The 21,006-nt window shown below is 46.2% G+C and overlaps 1 protein-coding gene across 1 annotated transcript; it reads left to right on the forward strand.

The window, feature by feature from the left end:
• Positions 1-56: 56 nt before the first annotated feature.
• Nd-23 (NADH dehydrogenase (ubiquinone) 23 kDa subunit) lies at positions 57-20,330 on the forward strand. Its single transcript, XM_077677931.1, has 5 exons — positions 57-191; positions 578-730; positions 4,229-4,401; positions 6,251-6,379; positions 20,100-20,330. Exons 1-5 carry the CDS (start codon positions 131-133, stop codon positions 20,229-20,231), a joined length of 648 nt encoding a protein of 215 aa, XP_077534057.1. The 5' UTR covers positions 57-130; the 3' UTR covers positions 20,232-20,330.
• Positions 20,331-21,006: the final 676 nt, after the last annotated feature.

Here is a 21,006-nt window from a genome sequence, read left to right on the forward strand (position 1 = left end):
TTAAATTAAAATACATAAAACAAAGTTTGTGTTCATTACAAAATTTACAAACAAAAATGTAACATTGTTGAATAAATATTAGCTGAAAAGGAAAGGCTGGAAAGAGGGAACAGCCCAAGCAACATCGACAATGCCGACAATGCTTTTGCGATCCAACATGGCGTCTCTCTGCAGCCGCAAAGTTTCTCTCGGTATAAGATTTTTTGCATTTCTCTCTTCGTCTGGAAATATAGCTCATCATACGCATAAAATAAAAGTGTCGACTAAGATACTTGTAGAATTTCCACATTTTCCTCTAATCTAGTCTTATGATTTCCACTTACGGCTAACCCGATGCTTAAACGACCTTGCCGAACGCCCTGTGCTTTCTGCTGTTGATTCCAAACATAGTGCCAGTTTTACGGTCGTGCACTCGGTCCTTGCCTGGACGTGAAATGTGTATAGTTGATCTATTTCCCGGTAGGATATCTGCTCCTTTTCATTGTTAACAACATCTAAATTAAGAAAGAAAATGTCAGCGTGTATGTCGCCAGTACTATAAATCGTGTTCACTCATGTTATTTCTTACAAAAAACAGTGTCTGGCGCCGTGTGGAGGTGTGCAAGGCCGCTGTCAACCACGGCCACCCGGCTATGCTACAAGCAAGTTCATCCTCCCGAGCCTGGCACGACCATGAAGGAGATGGTGGATACGGCATCGCAAACTGTATTTATTACTGAGTTGCTTAGGGGTGAGTCCCGAATGAATGCGCAGTTCCGTTTTGGTCATGTACCACAGGGAAACGTCGAAGTGAGTTATAAACATTGCCTAGTACGGGGGGGGATTGATTGAAATACGAACAGCAAAGCACCTCTGAAGCATGCCGCATTGTCTGGCTGCACTGTCAGTGAACTGCGCGCATGCGTAGTGCTTTTAGAGCGTTTGATAGTGTAGCCTACCTTTAGGGGAAATGTTTGATAAAAAATCGACGCCGGTCATTTATTTTGAGGTGTCTTTTTATGTTCTGTCGCCACTGAGCATCCTGTTATGTACTACGTTCGAGAGCCAAGCGCACAGCAGGTTGGTTGTAGCTAGCGTCACTAAATAAGCTACGCTACGCCACTAAATAAGCCTTTATTTATTGACGCTAGTTGCAGCTAGCATGATGCCCTTCAACGATCACCCTGCTCAGTGGCGACGCAGCATGAAAAGGCACCTCAGAATAAACGACTGGCGTCGCTTCTTGATTAAGCATTCCCCATAAATGTAGGCCACACTCTCAAACGCTCTCGAAGAAGTGCGCATGCGTGCTGTTTACTGACTGCATCAGGGCATGCAGTCTGCGTGCAGCATGCATCAGAGTCTGTGCACTCCATTGTTTGCATTTCTTTCAATCCCCCTTGTACCTTGCCACATAACATCTACAATATTGAGACGATGCTCTAAAAAGGTTCGGTCAGTTTGCATGCATTCCCTGGCAAAAAAAGTTCAATGTCGCTGCTTCTCTTGCACCATTTTTCTCACCAATTTTCTGGCGTTGGCTCTGATTGCGAGCTTGTAAATCTGCAGAAGAAAATTTTACAGGTTGCAATAAGGTTTCGCTTGTGTAAGCTCTGCAAAATGAAACAAAGTGTTGGCGTTTACGAAAAATGGGTCGAAATAAAGATATTCTATGTTGAAGTAATCAAAGGACATTGCGGACCAGTGTGGCATTATTTATCTATTTATTTATGAGTACTGCAATCCCTGTTTAGAAATTTGTGCAGTGTGGGTTACGAGGCAAACAAGAACATTTTATACAAGCAACAAATGAAGAAAGCCAGTGTATCAAAACGCAAAAGTATTCACTAAACAACCCAAAGCAGAACGAAGCACTTGCATTCTGGCATATACGGGGCTGCACAGCTTTGTTGACAGACGAAATTTATGCCCTGTTGTTGAGGTTAGAAGAAAATAATGCTAAGGATGACTGCAAAACTTCGGTGTTAAATTGTTGGAATCGTTTTTAGTTCGCAGAAAGAATAAATATTTAAAGCAGTTGTTGCCGGTTACATAGGGCGTTATTGTGAGCTCATGCCTTTGTCGAGTTGCATATCTAGACAAAAATGCAAGGAGTTCTGTAAGGTTTGTCTTGTATGGTTACTTATTAGTTGATATAAAAATTTTAGTCTGCGTAAACGGTTTTTGTCTGTTAGTGTTGGTATATTTGTTGAAGTGGTAAGTTCCCTAATTGATGTGCATTCAAAGCTGTTGTAGAAAAAATAGATGGCCTTTTTTTTTTTGCTCTCTTTCTAACTTTTTAGTTTTTTCTTAACGCATTGCAAACAAACCAAGCACGGTTTATTAAATGGCACATACATTCACTGATGAGAGTTCTGCAAGCTTGTGCCAGTGCCCCTTTAACTCTTTCGGGACCGCCGGAAAAAGTGATGAAAAAGGGAGGTCTCGGTACAAATTTTTTATTACACAAAGCAAAGGCACCATCCTGCCTTAGCATATACCAAAATGCAGCTAATTATATGTTCTTTGACATACAAATACCAAGTTTTACTTCAACACTGACGGTAGAACCATGAAAAAATCTGAAAGTAAGAACTTCGTAAAAAAACTACAGAAAAAGATAGAAAAAAGCGTAAATATAAAAATATTTAAAAGGAATAAAATTATTTCAGGATATACAAAATCTAACACAATGCTTTGTTTGTTCATCATGAAAGTTTGATGCGGCTAGGTGTAACTGGTTTTTTGTCTTGTGGGTGATCTCTTTGGCTCTACGGCCATGGCTACGTCGTCGCCCAGGTACATGCCGGGCTCTCGACTCGGCGAAAACTTGATCCGTTTCTGTGCTGGTGGCAGGAGATCACCACCATAGGTAGTTAACACCCTAGCGAACAAGTATAAGCCAGCCAGAACATATTTCGAGCACACATACCTACTCCAGAGCCAATTGAAACTGAAACCAACACCCACCTTTGAGCGCGATTTGATGTTCCAGGCTGATCGACACCCGAATCCTCACTCGAGCTGAAATCCGATCTCTAAAGCTGCATTCCGACTCTTCACTGCCACTCTCATCGTTAAAATCCACAGTAGAAGGTGAAGATATGCGAGACGAGACGAGGCGGATTTCTTATCGCGCTCGCGCGAGTATGACGCCATGTTTGTTTACATTCGAAACCACTGCCCGTCAGAATAAAATATCTGATGCGTTGCCGCCTGGCGATAAAAAAAGAAACTTCACAAAAGAGAAAACTCCAGTTTTCAAACTATCTCCTAGATGTCGCTAGGTGTTCCATCGAGCGAAAATTTGTATTCTGCAGGCTCGCAAAACCATCGATCATATGTGATCGATGGCCTATGGAGCGGTCCCGAAAGAGTTAAATTTATTGCTGTCAAACAGATATTGCATGACAATCCCTGTAAATTTCAGCTACAATGAGGTGGAGAGCTCATAACCTTTACAAGAATTTTCTTTGTGGCGTTGGTGATTGTTTGTGGTAGCAGTACACTGCTTTGGCAACTGTGCACCGTGGCTGGTCAAAAAAAAATAATAATTATAAAAAAATAACGAAGCTGGCACACAATCACACATACGCAAGTCCGGAAATAGAAAAAGTGAAAAGAGCACAGCTAAAGACCGGACGCAAAGGTGGAAAGACACAGGTCTAGTGCTGCACATCAACAAGCGCTCAAGCTGGACATCAAGTTCTGGACATTCAAGCGCTCGTGGTGGGGGGGCCACTTGGCTAACCACTGCCGCCACCGCTTCCTTGTGCGTCTCACACTGCGTTCCTTTTTTTTCGAGAAAATTCAAGTTTTGCGCTGTTTTAAAGACCAGGCCAGCCGGGAATTGCTTGGAGTGCGTTAACTGTGACACCACGCTTCATGGCATCTATGGTAATGTCAAAAAGAGAAATGATTATCTCAATGCGCACTTGCCACATGTGTAAAAAGAGAACCACTTGACTACATCACGAAACATTTTCCTGATTATTTCATTCATATTCGTAGATGCGCTGTCTATGTATACTTTTTTTTTGGTGTGTGGTAAAGCTTATCCTGTTGATGTCCAGCGCTATTCCTGTGTCTTCCTTCCTTTGCGTCCTGTCTCTAGCTGCACTGTTTTTGCCATGTTTAATCGCTCCAACTAACTAGCCCACATTGACTCATTGACCAGAAGTAGAGTCAATTCAGTTTCCCGCAATATTTGAGCCCTGTTTGGTTAACCTTTTTGCGCACCACGATGCAGGGCTGGCAGTGACGACGGGCACCCTGTTCAAGGAGCCGGCCACCATCAACTACCCGTTCGAGAAGGGCCCCCTGAGCCCGCGGTTCCGGGGGGAGCATGCGCTGCGCCGCTACCCGTCGGGCGAGGAGCGCTGCATCGCCTGCAAGCTCTGCGAGGCCATCTGCCCTGCACAGGTGCAATTTCCAGCCACTAGGACCGCTCTGAGCACGCTTGGCAGCTTATACGGCAGAGCTGGTATAGGCTAGGTTTTCACCGAAAGTGCATGTGTCGTTGGAAAGTGTGTCGACAAATTTGTCGGCAAAGCCAACTTTCTGGTGAATTCTCTGCAGCTCGCAATCTAATGTTTACATCTTGAAAGAGTCATACTGAAATTGAGAGGGCAGCCCTATCATTAGGCCGAATTTCATTTGTTTGTCGTAATTAGTTAGTTTGCAGGGAAAGTGTAAACGTCACAGAATTCCACCTGCTGCCCCAAGGATCGGGTATGTTTAGGTAAAACAGCTTTAACTCTTGTTTTATTGACGCCATCCAAAAACTGACGATTGGCTGCTAAGAGGATTATAAAATTATGCTATCTTCCGAAGTGCGTCAAGCAAGGGTCGTGGTTATCATGTGAGTGCAAACCGAACAAGTGAATGAAAGGGTGCCTTTTTTTTTTTCTTTTCTATGTGAAAGTTACAGAGCAGTAGGTTGCTTGGACTGGCTTATTTTGCCTTCTTTTTTCTTTCTCGTGACCCTAAAACAGTGCCCCAGCTGCGCCAGTCGATCAGAGGACCCGCTAAAAAACCACACTATCAGCAGTTTGTTGCTTGGGTTAACCGCGTTTTAAGCGGTATGCTTATGCATTGAGTTCTATGGGAGGCAAACTGGTAGTCACAAAAATCCATGTTCTATCCGGTCCCGCACGATAAGTGATTAAGTTGTAAGTGGTCTATACTGTATAATTATTTCGTTATGTAAGGATACAGACGGTTCACTGGTGCATGCACTGTCCCTTTGGTGGATACCCATAGATCTCTTGTGCCCTTTGGTCGCAATATGATTGTGCGGTAGTTGAATAGGAGACAGGAAACTGCCTCAGCAGGCAATGCTCTAGTCATGGGCTGGTGTCAGTTGACCCTCTCTGTTACTACCCTTTGTATTTTCTTAAATCAGGGCCAGCAGTTGTTTGAGGAAGGTACAGTTGCTCACAGGATATTAGCAGTGCACAACAGTGGGAAGCAGTTTTTAAACCAATAGCTCTATGGCATTCGATTTCGTCGTCACATGCACAGAGCAGTTCTCAGAGGCAAGCTCAAGTATAATGTAACAATGTGCGGGTATGAGCTAGTTGGCATTCCATGATAAGACTTTCAAGCTCCAAAATTTGACAGAGATGTGCACTAGTTTCGCATGTCTTTGTCCTTTATGTCCTTCGTCTAAATATTTGCCGCTTAAAAGGCTTATCAAGCTAAAAAAAAATAAAAAAAGGGCCATCTCTACTAACGTGGAACCTGGGGAGGGGTGAAGCAGGCAGTGTATAAGGTACTCGAAGATCGTAAGTATAATCTCTTGCCCCATGGCACGCGCTGGTATAAGCGGCATCACAAATACGAATACAAAAGAGTAGTGCTATTCAAAACGGAGAACTGCAAATTTTAAAGTTAAAGCGAGTACGGAGCGACATAGAAGCAAGCAGGAAAGTGCGAACAAGAAACTAGTAACCTGGTGTGTTCTCTTAGTACGCGTTTTTGCCCACGGAGTTGAAGCGTTCTAGTGCGAGGCGTTGTAAAACGAGTGTCCCGGTGTGTTCTTTTAGTACGCGTTACGTTCTAGCGCGAGGCGTTGAAAAACGAGTGTCCCAGTGTTTTAGTTCTGTGAACACGTGAGAATACGACGACGAAGGATGATGACGACATGAGACACGGACAGCCCGAGCCCCCTAAGGTGCTTTGCCCCGAATAGTTGAGTAAGGCCTAGTTGTGTGGAACAACTGTCTGAGTGTCATTGTGTGTCCGTGTCTCCCTCCTTGCCCCTTTCAAGGCCATCACCATTGAGGCGGAGGAGCGTGCGGACGGTAGCCGGCGCACCACCCGCTATGACATTGACATGACCAAGTGCATCTACTGCGGATTCTGCCAGGAGGCCTGCCCCGTGGACGCCATTGTCGAGGTGGGTACAGGCACGCTCTGCTGTCATCGTCGTGATGTGGCAGCCATCTATGGCCGAATATTGCAGTGTCATCTGAATTCATCAATAGAGTTAAACCTCGACGTAACGAACTTCAGTGTAACAAAACCCTCAATGTAACGAACCACGGAATTTTTTGTAACTTCAAGTGTATGCACACCATGTATTTCACCCTCTGTGTGTAACGAAGTCCTGTTTGTCAAAATTTCAACGTAACGAAGTTTCTTGGAGAACTAGGCACGAAACTTTAGTTGTAGAAGTAGACTTTGGGGAACCCGCCGCGGTGGCTCAGTGGCTAAGGCGTTGCGCTGCTGAGCACGAGGTCGCGGGTTCGATTCCCGGCCGCGGCGGCCGCTTTTCTGATGGAGGCGAAAAGCAAAAACGCCCGTGTGTACGAGATTTCGGCCCACGTTAAAGATCCCCAGGTGGTCAAAATTAATCCGGAGCCCTCCACTACAGCGCGCCTCATCGCCTGCGTTGCGTCGGTGCGTTAAACCCTACAATCAATCAATCATCAGACTTTGGGGAACGCAAGCGCCGAAACGGGGTCTCAATAAAATGCGAACGGTGACACGAGCTGCTCAGTGCCGTGGATGCAGCAAGCCACAGAGTCCGTCAGCGAGCTTCTTGCCAAAAAACTGTGTGGCGCGCATACACGGCTGGCGCACTGTTTCTGTTTCTGTCGGAGCTTAATCGTCTACGCGGGCATCAGCGTGAATGGCATGGAGCGTTTTCTCCCCGCAAAAGCGCACCCCGCAAGCCACAGGCGCGGTGACGCAGCCGCGAACACCATCCACGCGATGCTTGTAGCTCCAGCGACCGCTTCTAACCGCTCGCAGAAACGCAACTCGAGGGGCAAACAATAGGGGCATGCGAGAAAAAAAGTGGATAATGTGGGTGAAGTTTTCGCCGTAAAACGTCATACACGCCGCTTACGAAAGCGCCCATCAAATATCCTTCGCGGTGGTTAGAAGCGGTCGCGGGAGCTACCCGCATCGTGCAGGTGGTCTCCGCGGCTGCATAAGGCTGCGTCGGCGCGCCTGTGGCTTGCGGGACGCACTTTTGCGGGAAGAAAACGCTCCATGCGGTTCACGCTGATGCCCGCGTAGACGATTAATAAGCTCCGACAGAAACAGAAACAGTGCGCCAGCCGTGTATGCGCGCCACGTTTTCGTTTGCGGGAAATGCTTCACGCGATGAACACTTCATTATAACCACGAATTTCAATGTAGTGAAATTTCAATGTAACGAAGTAAATTACGAACTTTATGGGCTTCGTTACATTAAGGTTTAACTGTGTATATATATTTTCTTGTATTGAGGCCTTGCTGCGTTTGAATTCTTTGGAACCCGCTGGGTGGCTCAGTCAGTGGCTATGGCATTGTGCTGCTGAGCACAAAGACACGGGTTTGATTCCCGGCCGCGGCAACCGCTTTTCTGATGGAGGCAAAAAGCACGTTAAAGATGTCCAGGTGGTCAAAATTAAATCCGGAGCCCTCCACTATGGTGCGCCTCATCGCCTGCATTGCGTCGGCGTGTTAAACCCTACAATCTATCAATCGATGAATTCTTTGGCGACATGAATTGTTGACTACTTTTGTTGGTAGTGGTGGGAATGGCAACTACTGAGCTCACGAATGCAGGTTTTTGTTTGCTCGTTGCGTAAGGGGGGCTGACCCGTAAATAAATTATTCACAATTTGTCCGGGAAAAGCTTAGGCTAAAGATAGAAAAGAAGGTATGTCAATCACACAAACTGCAAAGCTGCCCGTTAGCATAGGTTATAATTAGGGTTCTCCCCAGGAATTTTCAAGAGGTAGACATAGTAAGAAGAGGGGGGGGGGGGGGGAAAGGGGGCAGAAAATTTAAGAATTAAAATTTTCATTACAAAAATTGGTGAAAAGTGGTGAAAAGCGGGGTGAAAAGTGGAAGCTCTTGAACAACAAAAAAAGAAAGCATCAAGCGCAGGCATTGACTCGAAGATTTGCATGCAGCTGGCAAACTGAGACTTCAAAGCCACTCTCTCAGACTCCTTTTCGCGTGATCAGGTAGTGGGAGGTGCGGCCACAGGCTTTCACGTTGTAGCCATTTTTATTTCTTCAGGCGCACGTTTCCAACTGGTCAGTCGGAGTGGTGGGCGGCCTGCCAAAGGCAGTGGGCGGTTAAGCGGAGCAGTGGGTGGCATTTCAACCGCTGCCCACTCTGGGGAGAACCCTGGTTACAATATACCAAATGAGGGCAGTTATCTTGGACAATAACCAAGTTAAACACAGGCAACAGGGAAGACAGTGGGCAAAGATTTAATGTGGGCTGGAGAGCGTTTGGGAAGCACTTCCAAATAATGAAATACAGTCGAGTCCGCTTATAACATTACCGTGTATAACGGCATATCGAATATAACGATGAGCAACTATGGCACCGTCCACTTTTGTATGTGTTCTATGGTAAAATAAACTCCTTATTACAATGCTCCAGTGCCGCGAAATCGGATATAACGATTGAATCCGGTTACAGAGTGCACCGAAAATTCGAGTTCCTGCTGGCTCTTTGTGCCGATAGCATGCGCCGCAAGCCGCCATGCGCCTCGCATCCCTTCCACCCCTCAGAAAATGAGTCGACTGCACCGCTTACGAGGAAGCGAGAGGTGAAAAAAAGCAGTTTTTTTTTCCGAACCCCCCTCCCAGCACCGACGCTTTGGCATCACCCTCACGCCCGCTTGCAAACTCGCGCTGCTGGTGCCGGTGCTGCTCACCCGCGTTTCTCACGTTTGCCTGTTGTGTCACATGCACACCGTCTTGCATTCGACTGGGTGCCTCTTCTCCATTTTTCTGCGGAAGGGATGTCAGGTACAATGTTTTGGAAACGTACGAGTGCCTCACATAACAGGCGATCATTGCGCGTATGCGTAGTGTGGACAGCGCTGACAGTGAAACTCTGATGATGCGGTTGCGCAGCCTACTCAGGTAGGGTCTTCAGAGGAGGCCCAACCAAGGAGGTTGTATAAAACTTCTGGAGTGGAGGCCGCCCATAGCGGGCAACGCGGGGAGGTGAAGCCGGGCGAACCGGTCGGCGGCCATATTGCCGTGGGTAGAAAAGACGCTGCGCTGGCAGGGACGCTGAAGTGCGGTCGCGTTTTTTTGGCTTTACAAGGGAGAAAACGATGGTAAGCTACCGTATTTATTCGAATATAGGTCGACCTTTTTTTCCCGAAAATGTGCTTAAAAATTGAGGGTCGACCTATAATCGTGACCGAAGAACCTCGACCTATAGTCGTGATCAAAAATGGCGAGCGCACCGAGCGATCCGTTTCTCCGTCGCGCCCGGAGCTCCTCAATTTGAGGCGGCAGCGCGGAGCATCTAGAACAAAGACAGGCAAGAAAATAAAAAAGAAAATAACAAAACAATCAGCGTAAGAAAACCACCCACAGTCACTGCCGGCTATCGCGCATTACCTGCGGCCGAACCGGACATGAGCGAGCTGACGTACTGGCTAGAGAGCCAGATTGGCTTGGCTTGGTGTCTTCGGAGCCGCGGTAGCGGCTAGCGCGAGGTGGGGGCAGAGTTACTCTGGGTGGGGGTATAGGTGACTTTCGCCACCTAGCGTAGCCACCTCGTGAACGGAACAGCGTTGCGTGCTTCGCTCGCTGTCTCTACTATCTCCCGTTCTCCGTTTCATGCGCTTTCTTTGTGTTTGCTTCGTTGTGATTTCTGCACACGTTTTTCTCGTGCGCATTTCGCGATGTCACGTCGGACTTTAAGCGGCGGGTGATCCTGTTTGCTGAGAACTTGAACAACTGCGCCGCTCAGCGAGAGTTAGTCGTTAATGAAAAGCTGATCAGGGGATGGCGGAAACAGCGGGACGAACTTTTTGCTTGTATGGCACTGCGTCGTGCGTTTCGTGGCCCTACAATTGGGAGGCACGATGCTCTCGAGAAAAAACTCCGGCTGCACGTGGAAGAGGAGCGTGCGAAAGGTCCTGCGAAGATATTCAGACCAAAGCTCAACAGTTAGCGCTGTAAGGCGGGATTGGCCGTTCAGCCTTCAAAGCCAGTCGGGGGCGGGGGTGGGTAATGAACTGCGGCGCATGCGGCGCAAGTTCCGACGACGACGCAGTGTGTGGCTCCGACCAGTGAGGTGACCGCGTTGTAAATAAATGGGAGTTTTAAAAAGTTTCCTCAAGTTTTTTCTTAAAAGTATGGGTCGACCTATAGTCGAATATATTATTTTTTTTTTCGGCGACTTCAATTTTTAGGGGGTCGACCTATATTCGTGCTCGACCTATTTTCGAATAAATACGGTAGTATATCGATTACGATATTTGAGGGCAGACTGAATTTTGCCTTACGCGTAAGGTTTTGACGTAAGATATGGTTCAAGCAGTGAGTTCGCCTGTGTATATCTTACGGTGGTCAACAGAGCTGTCGATGCGGGAATACGCGCAGCGCTATGCTAAAGGCACCACCCCTGATTTTATTTCAATAAACGTTTATTCGGTATATCTAAGGCTATAGACCGCCCCCTTAACATTAAAATTACCTCATGTTGCGCGCCATGGCAAGAGATTCCGCGTTATAAGGTTACTATTAGCCGTGATTTCACGCTGGAAGTGCGGGACACGCGAAAGCGCGATTATTTGACGCTTGTTTCTTTTAGCGGCGTGGCTAGGATTAATGAATGCTTATTCATTAATGATTAATAAATAATAATGCAGTAGCGGTTCGAATGGTTTTTAAGCAGTACTGCAAGAATCATATCCATCAGGATATTGCAATCTTTATATGTAGTGCAAATGCACGTTTTCTGGTTTAAACAACATGCCCACTTTTGCCCTTGCCGAAGACCAAATTAAGCACGAGCTTTTGATTGATTGATTGGTTGATTGATTGATTCATTGTGGGGTTTAACACGCTGACGCAACGCAGCAGGCGATGAGGCGCGCCGTAGTGGAGGGCTCCGGATTAATTTTGACCACCTGGGGAATCTTTAACGTGCACCGAAATCTCGTTCACACAGTAGTTTTCGCTTTTCGCCTTCCCCAGAAAAGCGGCTGCCGCGGCAGGGAATCGAACCCGCGTTCTAGGGATGAGCAGCACAGTGCATTAGCCACTGAGCCAACGCGGCGGGTCTATTTCCAGCTTTTCAATCGTATTTTGCGAAATGGATTTGGCACACCCTGAAGCCCATTAAAGCAGGTTTTTTTTTTATTCCGCGTGCACTTTACAGAAGGCATGGGACTCCCATTGACTTTATTTTTCAAATCCAGATGGTTACTTAATTGGATGCCCGACTACATTAACCGCGCACGTTGGCACGATAGTAGCGTGCTATTGATAAGAAAACTACTCGCAGGAGGTTACTCAATCACATTCACAACCTCGTTGACCGCGCAAGTTCGGACGCGAGCAGTGTGCTATTGATAACAAAATCACGCGGACGAAGAACGCGGGAGAGCATTGCGGTGCATCAAAGACTTCTACGAAACAGCGCTAACGAGAAACGTCAGTGTATTCACGTACGGCCGGATGTAAAGGAAATGTATTAAACAAGAGTGCCTTGACGGTAACTGTCTTAGCAATACTCTGCATTTAAATTAGTGCGGAAAAACAATTTGCGCCCCACATAGTTACAAACATGTGATTTCGCGCAGCCAAGCGACTACAGGACCACCACAACTACGAGCGAAAACATTCGCATATCTGCGTAAACAAGCGCGTACGGTATGCTCAGTAAGCGGACGGCAGGTGCTACGGCAAATTTTTCATTTACATCATGCACAAACGGCGGGCAAATGTGCACTCATAACGTTATAATACTAGTAATGCCCTCGAAACCCAAAACAAACAGATACCCTCAGTACTTACAGATGAAAGGTGATCCCCGACGCCTTCTTCGCGCGATTAGCGCAGCCGAACGCGACGCACGAGCAGACCATTTCTGCTTTCTACACCTTTGGAGCATCCATCCGTGAACGAGGATCGAACGAACACGAGTTCTGCTCTTTGGCAAGAGAGACCTCGGAAGAATGACACATGGGGCAGAAAAAAAAAATGTCATTGTGTCTACTGTTTATTTTAGTTGTTAGCGCCCAAGAATGTAAATAATTACCAGATGTGTGCGCCCCCGGCGCACGCACGGGCGACTTGCGAAGCGCTTAAGTAGAAACACGGAGAGGGGAGCATAACCGAAACCACATGCGGCGAAATGAACGCACGCAAGAAAAGCTCGGTGCGCTTGAAGGTAGCCGCATGAGAGAATCAACTTGCAAAACAAAACAAAAGAAAACAAAAAAAGAACGGAAGCAAAAATATAACGTAACCCGCCGCAAAAACAAGTACATTATGCGACGAATGCAATGCGTCTGCTACCGCGGAACGAGTTTTCTACCCACGGCAAGATGGCGGCCGTCAGCGTCAGTTTTCGAGCACCATCTCCACTCCAGAAGTTCTATACAACCTCCTTGGGCCCAACACATGATACAGCCCCTCAGGGACTTCGTTTCTGCAAAAGTCATTTCGCTCAGCTAGGTGAAGAACCTGTAGATGTTGAACTACAGCGCAAACGACAAGACACAGGACGATAGCAAGAGGACACACGAAGCGCTGACTTACAACTGGATTTTATTTTCTCCAACGATGCTGACTATAAACGAAACTGAAGAAAACAAAACATGAGAAACACGTGAAAAAACTGGCATGAAAAACAGAGCCAACCCCACAGTTAACCATTATCGGCACGTGTCCTGTTACGACAGTCCATCTCCTTCTTCGTGAGTGCAATCATGAGTGCAGTGTTTTTTTCCGATGGTCATGTCTGCTGGGCATGCGAGCCGAGAGGGTCAAAAGCGCTGTTGCCTTTTTCGTCAGCACATTCAAAATTGTTGAAGAAGGGCATTGTCTGACTCTGTTTTACAAATGGTCTTGCAAAATCTTGTAGTCACAATGCTGAAGCCAGCTGCAGAGCGCAGACATGCCTTTCAGGTTCGAGATACTTTGGGCACGTGCTAAACTCAGTTGTGGAAGGTATGTATGAGGCCAAGAAGCAGGAGTTGTGGGGCCCGCAACCACAAGACCAACAACAAAGGCCTAAGGGGAAAGTGGCTGCGATCCCATATTTTCATGGCGTGCCGCACAACTTTAAAAAGGATAGCCAACAGAGCGGGCATACAAATGTGCTTTTCGGCCCCAAAGAAACTGTCGGCCCTCTGCAGCATGAACCACGGTTCGGGGAGGGAAAAGTCCTCCTGTCAGATAAAGCACAGAAAGCTCTTCGTGGATTGTGTTGAAGGTGTCATTTGCGACCTGCCTTTAAATTGTGGAAAGAGGTATATCGGTCAAAATTGTGGAAAGAGGTATACTGGTCAAACCGGAAGATGCCTCGAAGACCGCCTGCGTGAGCACCATGATAACGTTAAAAATGACGCGATTGGTCATCTTGATACCCACGGCGACACATGTGGCTGTGAGTTGCTGTTTGGAAATTGTTGCGTTATCGGTAAAAACTTGAACACGCTAACTCGGGAAATTATAGAGGCCGCTGAGATTGAACGCCTGGGTGATAATTGCATCAGTGTAGCCTCAATTGCACTCACCAAGAAGGAGATAGACTATCTTAGCAGGACACGTGCCAGTAATGGTTAGCTGTGGGGTTGGCTCTGTTTTCTCATGCCAGTTTTTTCATGCGTTTTTCATGTTTGGTTTTCTTCAGTTTCGTTCATGTTTGGCGTCGTTGGAGGAAATAAAACCCAGTTGTAAGTCAGCGCTTCGTGTGTCCTCTTGCTATCGTCCTGTGTCTTGTCATTTGCGCTGTGATTCAACATGCATCACCAACTCACCCAAGTGTTCACGTGCCACCTATAATGCTCTTGAAAAAACATGTGTGCCAGCTTCGTGTGAAGCAAACAAAGCCCACTGGCTATGGTATATTTTTTGCAAATACATAGTAATACGACCTTGCTCGCGTGCGAATGAAATGTTTTGATCTCTGTTTTGCTTTTTTTTTCGTGCGCAACCTGCTTATAATAATTATCATTTATAACGATGGGTTTTCCTTGGGACTTAGATATTGTTATAAGTGGACTAGACTGTATGACTTACTACCATTAGTAAAAGGAAAAGTGGGACCTGCTACGGTGGCTCAGTGGCTAAAGCGTTGTGCTGCTGAGCCCAAACAACACGGGTTCAATTCCCAGCCGCTGTGGCCGTTTTTCTGATGGAGGCGAAAAGTGAAATCGCTAGTGTGTTTGAAATTTCAGTGCATGTTAAGGATCCCCAGGGGTCAAAACTTGTTGGGAGCCCTTCACTACGGCAAGCATCATCGCCTGCTTTGTGTCAGCGGATTAAATGTTATAATTAATCAATGAAAAGGAAAAGTGAACAGCCAGTGTGTCCCCGCAGAACTTGCTTATGAGAATTTAGCGTCTTGTAGAGACAAAGCAAAAATAGTGCTTGTGCAATAAATCTCTTGTGTTTTCAGATTGCGAGAGGCAGAAGGTAACTTGTAGCCCCACACTGCAGGTTTTGCTGGAAGACATGAAGATTAGCCTGGAGTTCGTGATCTTTGTGTCGGGCACGGTAACAAAAGCAGTTTGAAATTGCAGTCTCTGACAAAACTAATAGTATGTTTTGAAACAGAAATGGTTCGTTAGTTAGTGTAAACTTCCAATGAACTACGAACTTAGTTCCTTCATCTTGGCTAGTGCAGCGTATAGGCAAAGGTGAAAAAATTGTGCATTTCAGTAGAGCGTAATACGGCCTAGAAAACACAAAAAGCTTTAGCCTAATGACCGAAACACCAGCTTACTTACAATAATTACCCTGTCTAAACTTGCCCGTGAATCCTCTATAAAAGACTTTGCCCTATTTCCTTTTCTTTTTCTATGGAAGGGCTGTGAACATTGCGCGTTGGCAGAGTCACATTGGCTGCCGATTATGATGCCAGAACCACTTCTACGAAGGAAAGTTTGACATCCACGTCAATACAGCCGTACGGCTACTAAGGAAAGCTGTACAGCTTTCTCAAAAACTTTGCAGTTGAGAAAAATTTGTCCTTGTCCAGGATTCGACTGCATTGAGGTGGATGCTTGGCTGCACTAAAGTGGATGTCAAACTTTCCTTCATAGAAACTTACTCCACCTTGGGGATTTCCCCTGAATCTGGTTGATCAGAACCACTTCGGTAGGTTGTAGTAGGAACCTCAGTATGTGACTCACCAATAGTACAGTCTACAGCATTGCTCATCTTGCACTAAAGAAATTTAGTTTCAGAAGAAGGAAAAAAAAGATGGATTTGTGGGGAGGCAGGTTGTAAACAACGCCATTGTTTGACAGGCACTTTTCCTAGTCATGTTCTCTCACGCCAGTTTGCTCCAGACTCACGTCACACATTTTCGTTTCTTTGTTGGGTTTCTCATCTATGTCTTATGAGTCCTTTCCTTCAAGTGATTTTCGCACATTGTCGAGTCCTGTACTCATTCCATCTGCAGTCGCTCAGAAATTTCTAGTCCATCCAGTCCAACCTTCCATCTATATGATTGACCGGTGCCGGTCTGCCATTCAGACCACTGTTGTAGATGTAGTTGCTGCTGTTTGGTTGAATGCAGTAACTCTAGCCAAAAGCAATGCTCTTTTGCCTGTGCCACACGTACACGAAAAGTATTATTAAGAAGTGCTTAATGCCTTAAAAGTTTTAATGCCATTAATTCGCTGCTCCACGCAAAAATATAATGCCATTTGCTCAATGTCGTGTTTGGTTCAATTAGTTCCGCACAACTCATTCACCTTCACGAGTGCCTTAAATCTGCCTACTCTCGAACGTGATGGGCATAATGAACCAATGAAACTCTCAGCAGCAGAGTGTTGACGTGGAAACATGGCCGAACTTCAAAATAAGACAATTTTTTGTCTACTCTTGGTGGCGAAGTTCTGAAGAAGACAAAGTTCACTAAAACAGCGGCAAAAGGCAGAACGTAATGTTACTCATCGTTCTGAACGTTTCAAATTTGGCTAATGCTGGCAAGCAATGCAGCTGCTGAAGACACTTTTAGATATGACTCACACCATTAAAAAAAAGGCAGTGGCTATTTTGCCGGCAGCCGGCAGATTAGCCTGGGAGAAAAGTTGCCGGCAGTTTCTTCCCATTGGCTGGCCCAGACCACGTGATTATTCTGCCGGCACTTTTTCGCAGGGGCTATTTTGCCGCCTGCCGGCACATTTCCGCGCTGGCTATTTTGCCAGCTGCCGGCAGATTAGCCCGGGAGAAAAGTTGCCGGCAATTCCCCCGCAATGCTGCCTCTCGGCGCCAATGCTCCGGCAGCCGGAGATGTCAACTTTAACGTTGGTGACAAGTTTTCGAGCTTTGCCGAGGTACTGAATTACGTGAAGCTATAGAAAGAACGAGTCGGCAAGATTGCAGCGGTCATGTCCAACTTTGACTCAGCCCGCCGCGAACTTGGACCATGATTACCGACAGTGAACGTTCCTTGGTGTTTCCTTTGCAGAATCTCAAGCAAAGTCGCACAATAAAGAAATGATCAGTCAAAAAACCAAGATTGCATGGCTAGAATTCGCCATTGTTTATTTCAATGATGAAATTTTAAACACGAACTTCAGTAAAAACAATATTTCTGCATGGAATTATGCAAAGCAGGCAGACGTCCAAAAACATCTGATTTTGCGTTCATATACTAAACGCAATCAGACAGATTAAAAACAGCAACTCACAAATACACTGCGAAACTTAGCTCTCGGCTGCTTGCTGAGACGCACACACGACAAGTGGTACCAAAGCAAGCACCAATTACACGTGACGGAGTCAGGTGTGTCAAAGTTCGACATGCCCGCTGCAATCTTGCCGACTCGTTCTTTCTATAGCTTAACGTAATTCAGTACCTCGGCAAAGCTCGAAAACTTGTCACCAACGTTAAAGTTGACATCTCCGGCTGCCGGAGCATTGGCACCCAGAGGCAGCATTGCCGGGGAATTGCCGGCAAATTTTCTCCCAGGCTAATCTACCGGCAGCCGGCAAAATAGCCCGTGCGGAATTGTGCCTGCAGCCGGCAAAATAGCCCGCGCTGAAATGTACCGGCAGCCGGCAAAATAGCCCCCGCGGAAAAGTGCCGGCAGAATAATCACGTGGTCTGGGCCAGCCAATGGGAAGGAACTGCCGGCAACTTTTCTCCCAGGCTAATCTGCCGGCTGCCGGCAAAATAGCCACTGCCTAAAAAAAAACACTATTGAGCATAATGTTTCCTTTCACAAAAACATTGTTAACCCTTCTAGGACATTTGTCTCTACGTTAAAAGCTTCTAAAGTATGAGTACATTTCTCTTTTTGGACATTATCACCATCATGTCGTACACATTTAGTGCCTTTGCGTTTCTAATGTGATTTTTTTAGTAATGTAAGTTTTCGTGCATGTGTGGCATGTGTATTAATTAATACAGAGGCCTCTGCGAGCTTACTGTATGAGTCAAATTTGAAGCAGCCTTATATAGGAAGGGCAGTGCAGAGATTGTGAAATGATTGGACGCAACAGTGTGGTGTGGGTCGAAAAGAAAAATCACCGTGGGTGCCCAACATTCTTGCATATTTACCTTTTTCGCATGGAATCCATGAAGCAGTCTTACAAAAAAAAAAAAAATCATTCTCGACCGAAGTGAAAATCAAAAAGAGCTGAGTCCTTTTTTTTTCTGTTATGTAATGGCTTACTTACACTTTTTACATCTTTACGAGATAGTTACGAATGGCCAGAGTGACCGTTATCTCGTCCTCTGTCAGCTGCTCCTTGTTCAGGCAGGGCTTGCATTAAGCTCAGGTCCATCTCAGCCAATCTCCCCTTTGTTAAGCAGCAGTTAAGTACTCATTAAGCAAACATTGCTCCTTCCTTTGGGCTGGATATCTACTTTAAATTCTGCCAGTAATATGTTCCAGAACCACGAACGACCAAATCAACAGGCAACTTCATTTCCACGCTCAGTAGTACAGTGGCAAGTTTCCTGCTCTGAGAGTGTCTGCCATATCTGCTGAACATTGATACCGCAAGATTGCCTCAGAAAGCAAGGGGGCAAGCAGGCGGTGTCCACTAGCGCCATGGCGAAAACAGAACAAGTCATGCTTCTCTATACCCGGAAAGGGTGACTTTGACACACCTTCTAGTCATCATCTCCTGCTTCACAGCCAGTTTTCAAGAAATGTATTCCTCAGGAGGGGGTGGGGGGGTCAGGGGTCAGTCGGTGATGAGGCTTTCTGTCGCGCCAGCCCGGGTGCATACCGTATTTTCGCGCGTATAACCCGCACCCCCACTTTCCGTCAACGAATAAAAAAAAATACATCCCCGCGTGTTGCCCGCATATCTTATAGTACATAAAAGGATGAACCAAAGCTACTACTCAAGCAACATTACACATTTGTTTATGCAAAAGAACCTACCTAGCTGACTACGTAACTAGATGCCTTGCCGCATACATTTTTTCAGGTTAGTTTATTGTTGAGCTGTGTGTGCAAAACAAGCACTGTCAATAGGATAACAGTGGCTTAGTCACTATTACTTCTGTAGGGGCATCACGGCCCAACGTGCATTGCGGCGAAGCTGCACCAGAGGAAATACCTCGCATATGATCTGCACCTGTACTTCACCCGTGAAATCTTTGCGTTTTTGGTACAGGTTATATGCGGGAAAATATGGTATGCGCTCATGTGCGTCATGGCAGTAATTACTGTGCCAACAGGCTGGCACCCATGATAAACAACTAACCTGTTTTCTTCCTTTAGTGAGTCCTTAACATTCTCGAGCCACGTGATGTCGTGCTTGTGATGTTGTTGTGCCTACCCAGAACTCATTTTCTGAGGGAGGGGGCTCCTTTCTCACAAAACTTGGAAATCGCGTAAACTGTAGTTGCTGATGTGTGCAGTGCTGTCATCACACTTTTACTATAACAGCAGTGGGTGTGTAAGAGATTACTATATGACTGTGAATTTGGTTAGAACTCCCAACCAAGTGCAGTTTGAAAGTGTTGTCTGGTTTACTGCGGAGGTGTATATGGCTCGTTCCAACCAAATCTGCATCCGTTGACAGAGCCGCTTAGAATAGGGATTTTCATCTCCAGAGCTTGTAGATGAACTATGAACTGTGTATCCCTCAACCTAATGTACATGTCTTGGAAAAAAATCTTGGGAAAAATCATACTGAAATTCGCTGTTAAGGCGACTGTATAATTACTACAGGTTTCATTTTTATTGTCATAGTTAGTTTGCAGTGAAGTTGTAAACGTTACAAAATTCCCGGCAGCTGTCAATACATTAGCTTTTACGGGAGGGAAAGGGGCTGCCCTATGTTTGTCTGCTTGAATAAAACTCTAGTCATTCCACGTTTCATTCAGCTAACTATCTCAGAAGTATGCCGAATCACAAATTACAAATTACTGCCCTTCAATGTGTTTTTTTTACTGAAGAGCACTACACAAGAACTGAATACTATCACCTTTCAGTAATATGTAAGCTCTCTCCGCACCCCCACCCCTTATTTTCTTTTCCCCGCCAGGGCTTCTTGCCTCTTTCTCATTAAAGCCAATCAATCAATCAATCAATCAACCAATCAATCAACCATTTTGATTTGTGCATTCCTCTGGCTGTGCCCAAATTCACTGGTCATCCTTCTGCACAAAGTGGAAGGGCTCTAAAATTTTTTTTGTTTTATTACTCCCAACAGGGCCCCAATTTTGAGTACAGCACGGAAACGCATGAAGAGCTGTTATACAACAAGGAGAAGCTGCTCAACAATGGCGACAAGTGGGAACCCGAGCTGGCCGCCAACATTCAGGCCGACTACCTGTACCGATAGTGAGCGCCTCCGTAGAGGCTGCTCTTGTGGCCAGAGGCCCCCTTCCCCGTAGGCGTGTACATATATAAGTGGAGTCCCATTAAAGCTGTGGGCTTCCCCTTTGCGTTTCCTGCCTGCTGCATTGGCTCAGTGGCTAAGGTGTCGTGCTGCTGAGCCCGAGGACACGGGTTCGACCCTGGCTGCGGTGGCCACTTTTCCAGTGGGGGCGGGAAATGAAAACAACTGTGTGTCAAGATTTCGGAGCACATTAAATATCCCCAGGTGATGAAAATTAATCCGGAGCCCTCTGCTACGGCGTGCCACATAGACTAGGTGTACGATTCGGAACCATAATTTGAATTTTTTGCATTTCCCAGACAGATTCCGCTTGGTGGGGAGAAAGCGACAAGGCTACCCATTTTAAGACAGCGTTTTGGCTCCCATACAGGAATTTGTATGGGACCTTTGGTGGTGGCTGGGAAGATGTTTCTACGAGATGCCAGGCTTTTGGTGTTTCATAAAGACCCCCCCCCCTCTCTCACACATGGGGACTTGCCTTTGTCAAAGTCGGCAGCAAAGGAAACAATTGGCTTTGCAAATACCGTTCAACATACTCTGCACTCATGATTACACCAAGACTCTGATTACACCAATTACTCTGATAGTGTGTGATCTCTTGCGAGTGCTGTCTTTTAACACTTTTGTCTACAAACAGAGCCAGTGTTGAAGGTAATTGCATTGAGTGAAGCAGTACTCAGTTGTGGGGGAGGCAAAGGGGTCCACAAGACATCTTGGG

This window comes from Haemaphysalis longicornis, unplaced genomic scaffold (assembly GCF_048455015.1).
Source record: "Haemaphysalis longicornis isolate Haplotype H1 unplaced genomic scaffold, Haemaphysalis longicornis Haplotype H1 scaffold_7, whole genome shotgun sequence".
Taxonomy (NCBI): domain Eukaryota; kingdom Metazoa; phylum Arthropoda; class Arachnida; order Ixodida; family Ixodidae; genus Haemaphysalis; species Haemaphysalis longicornis.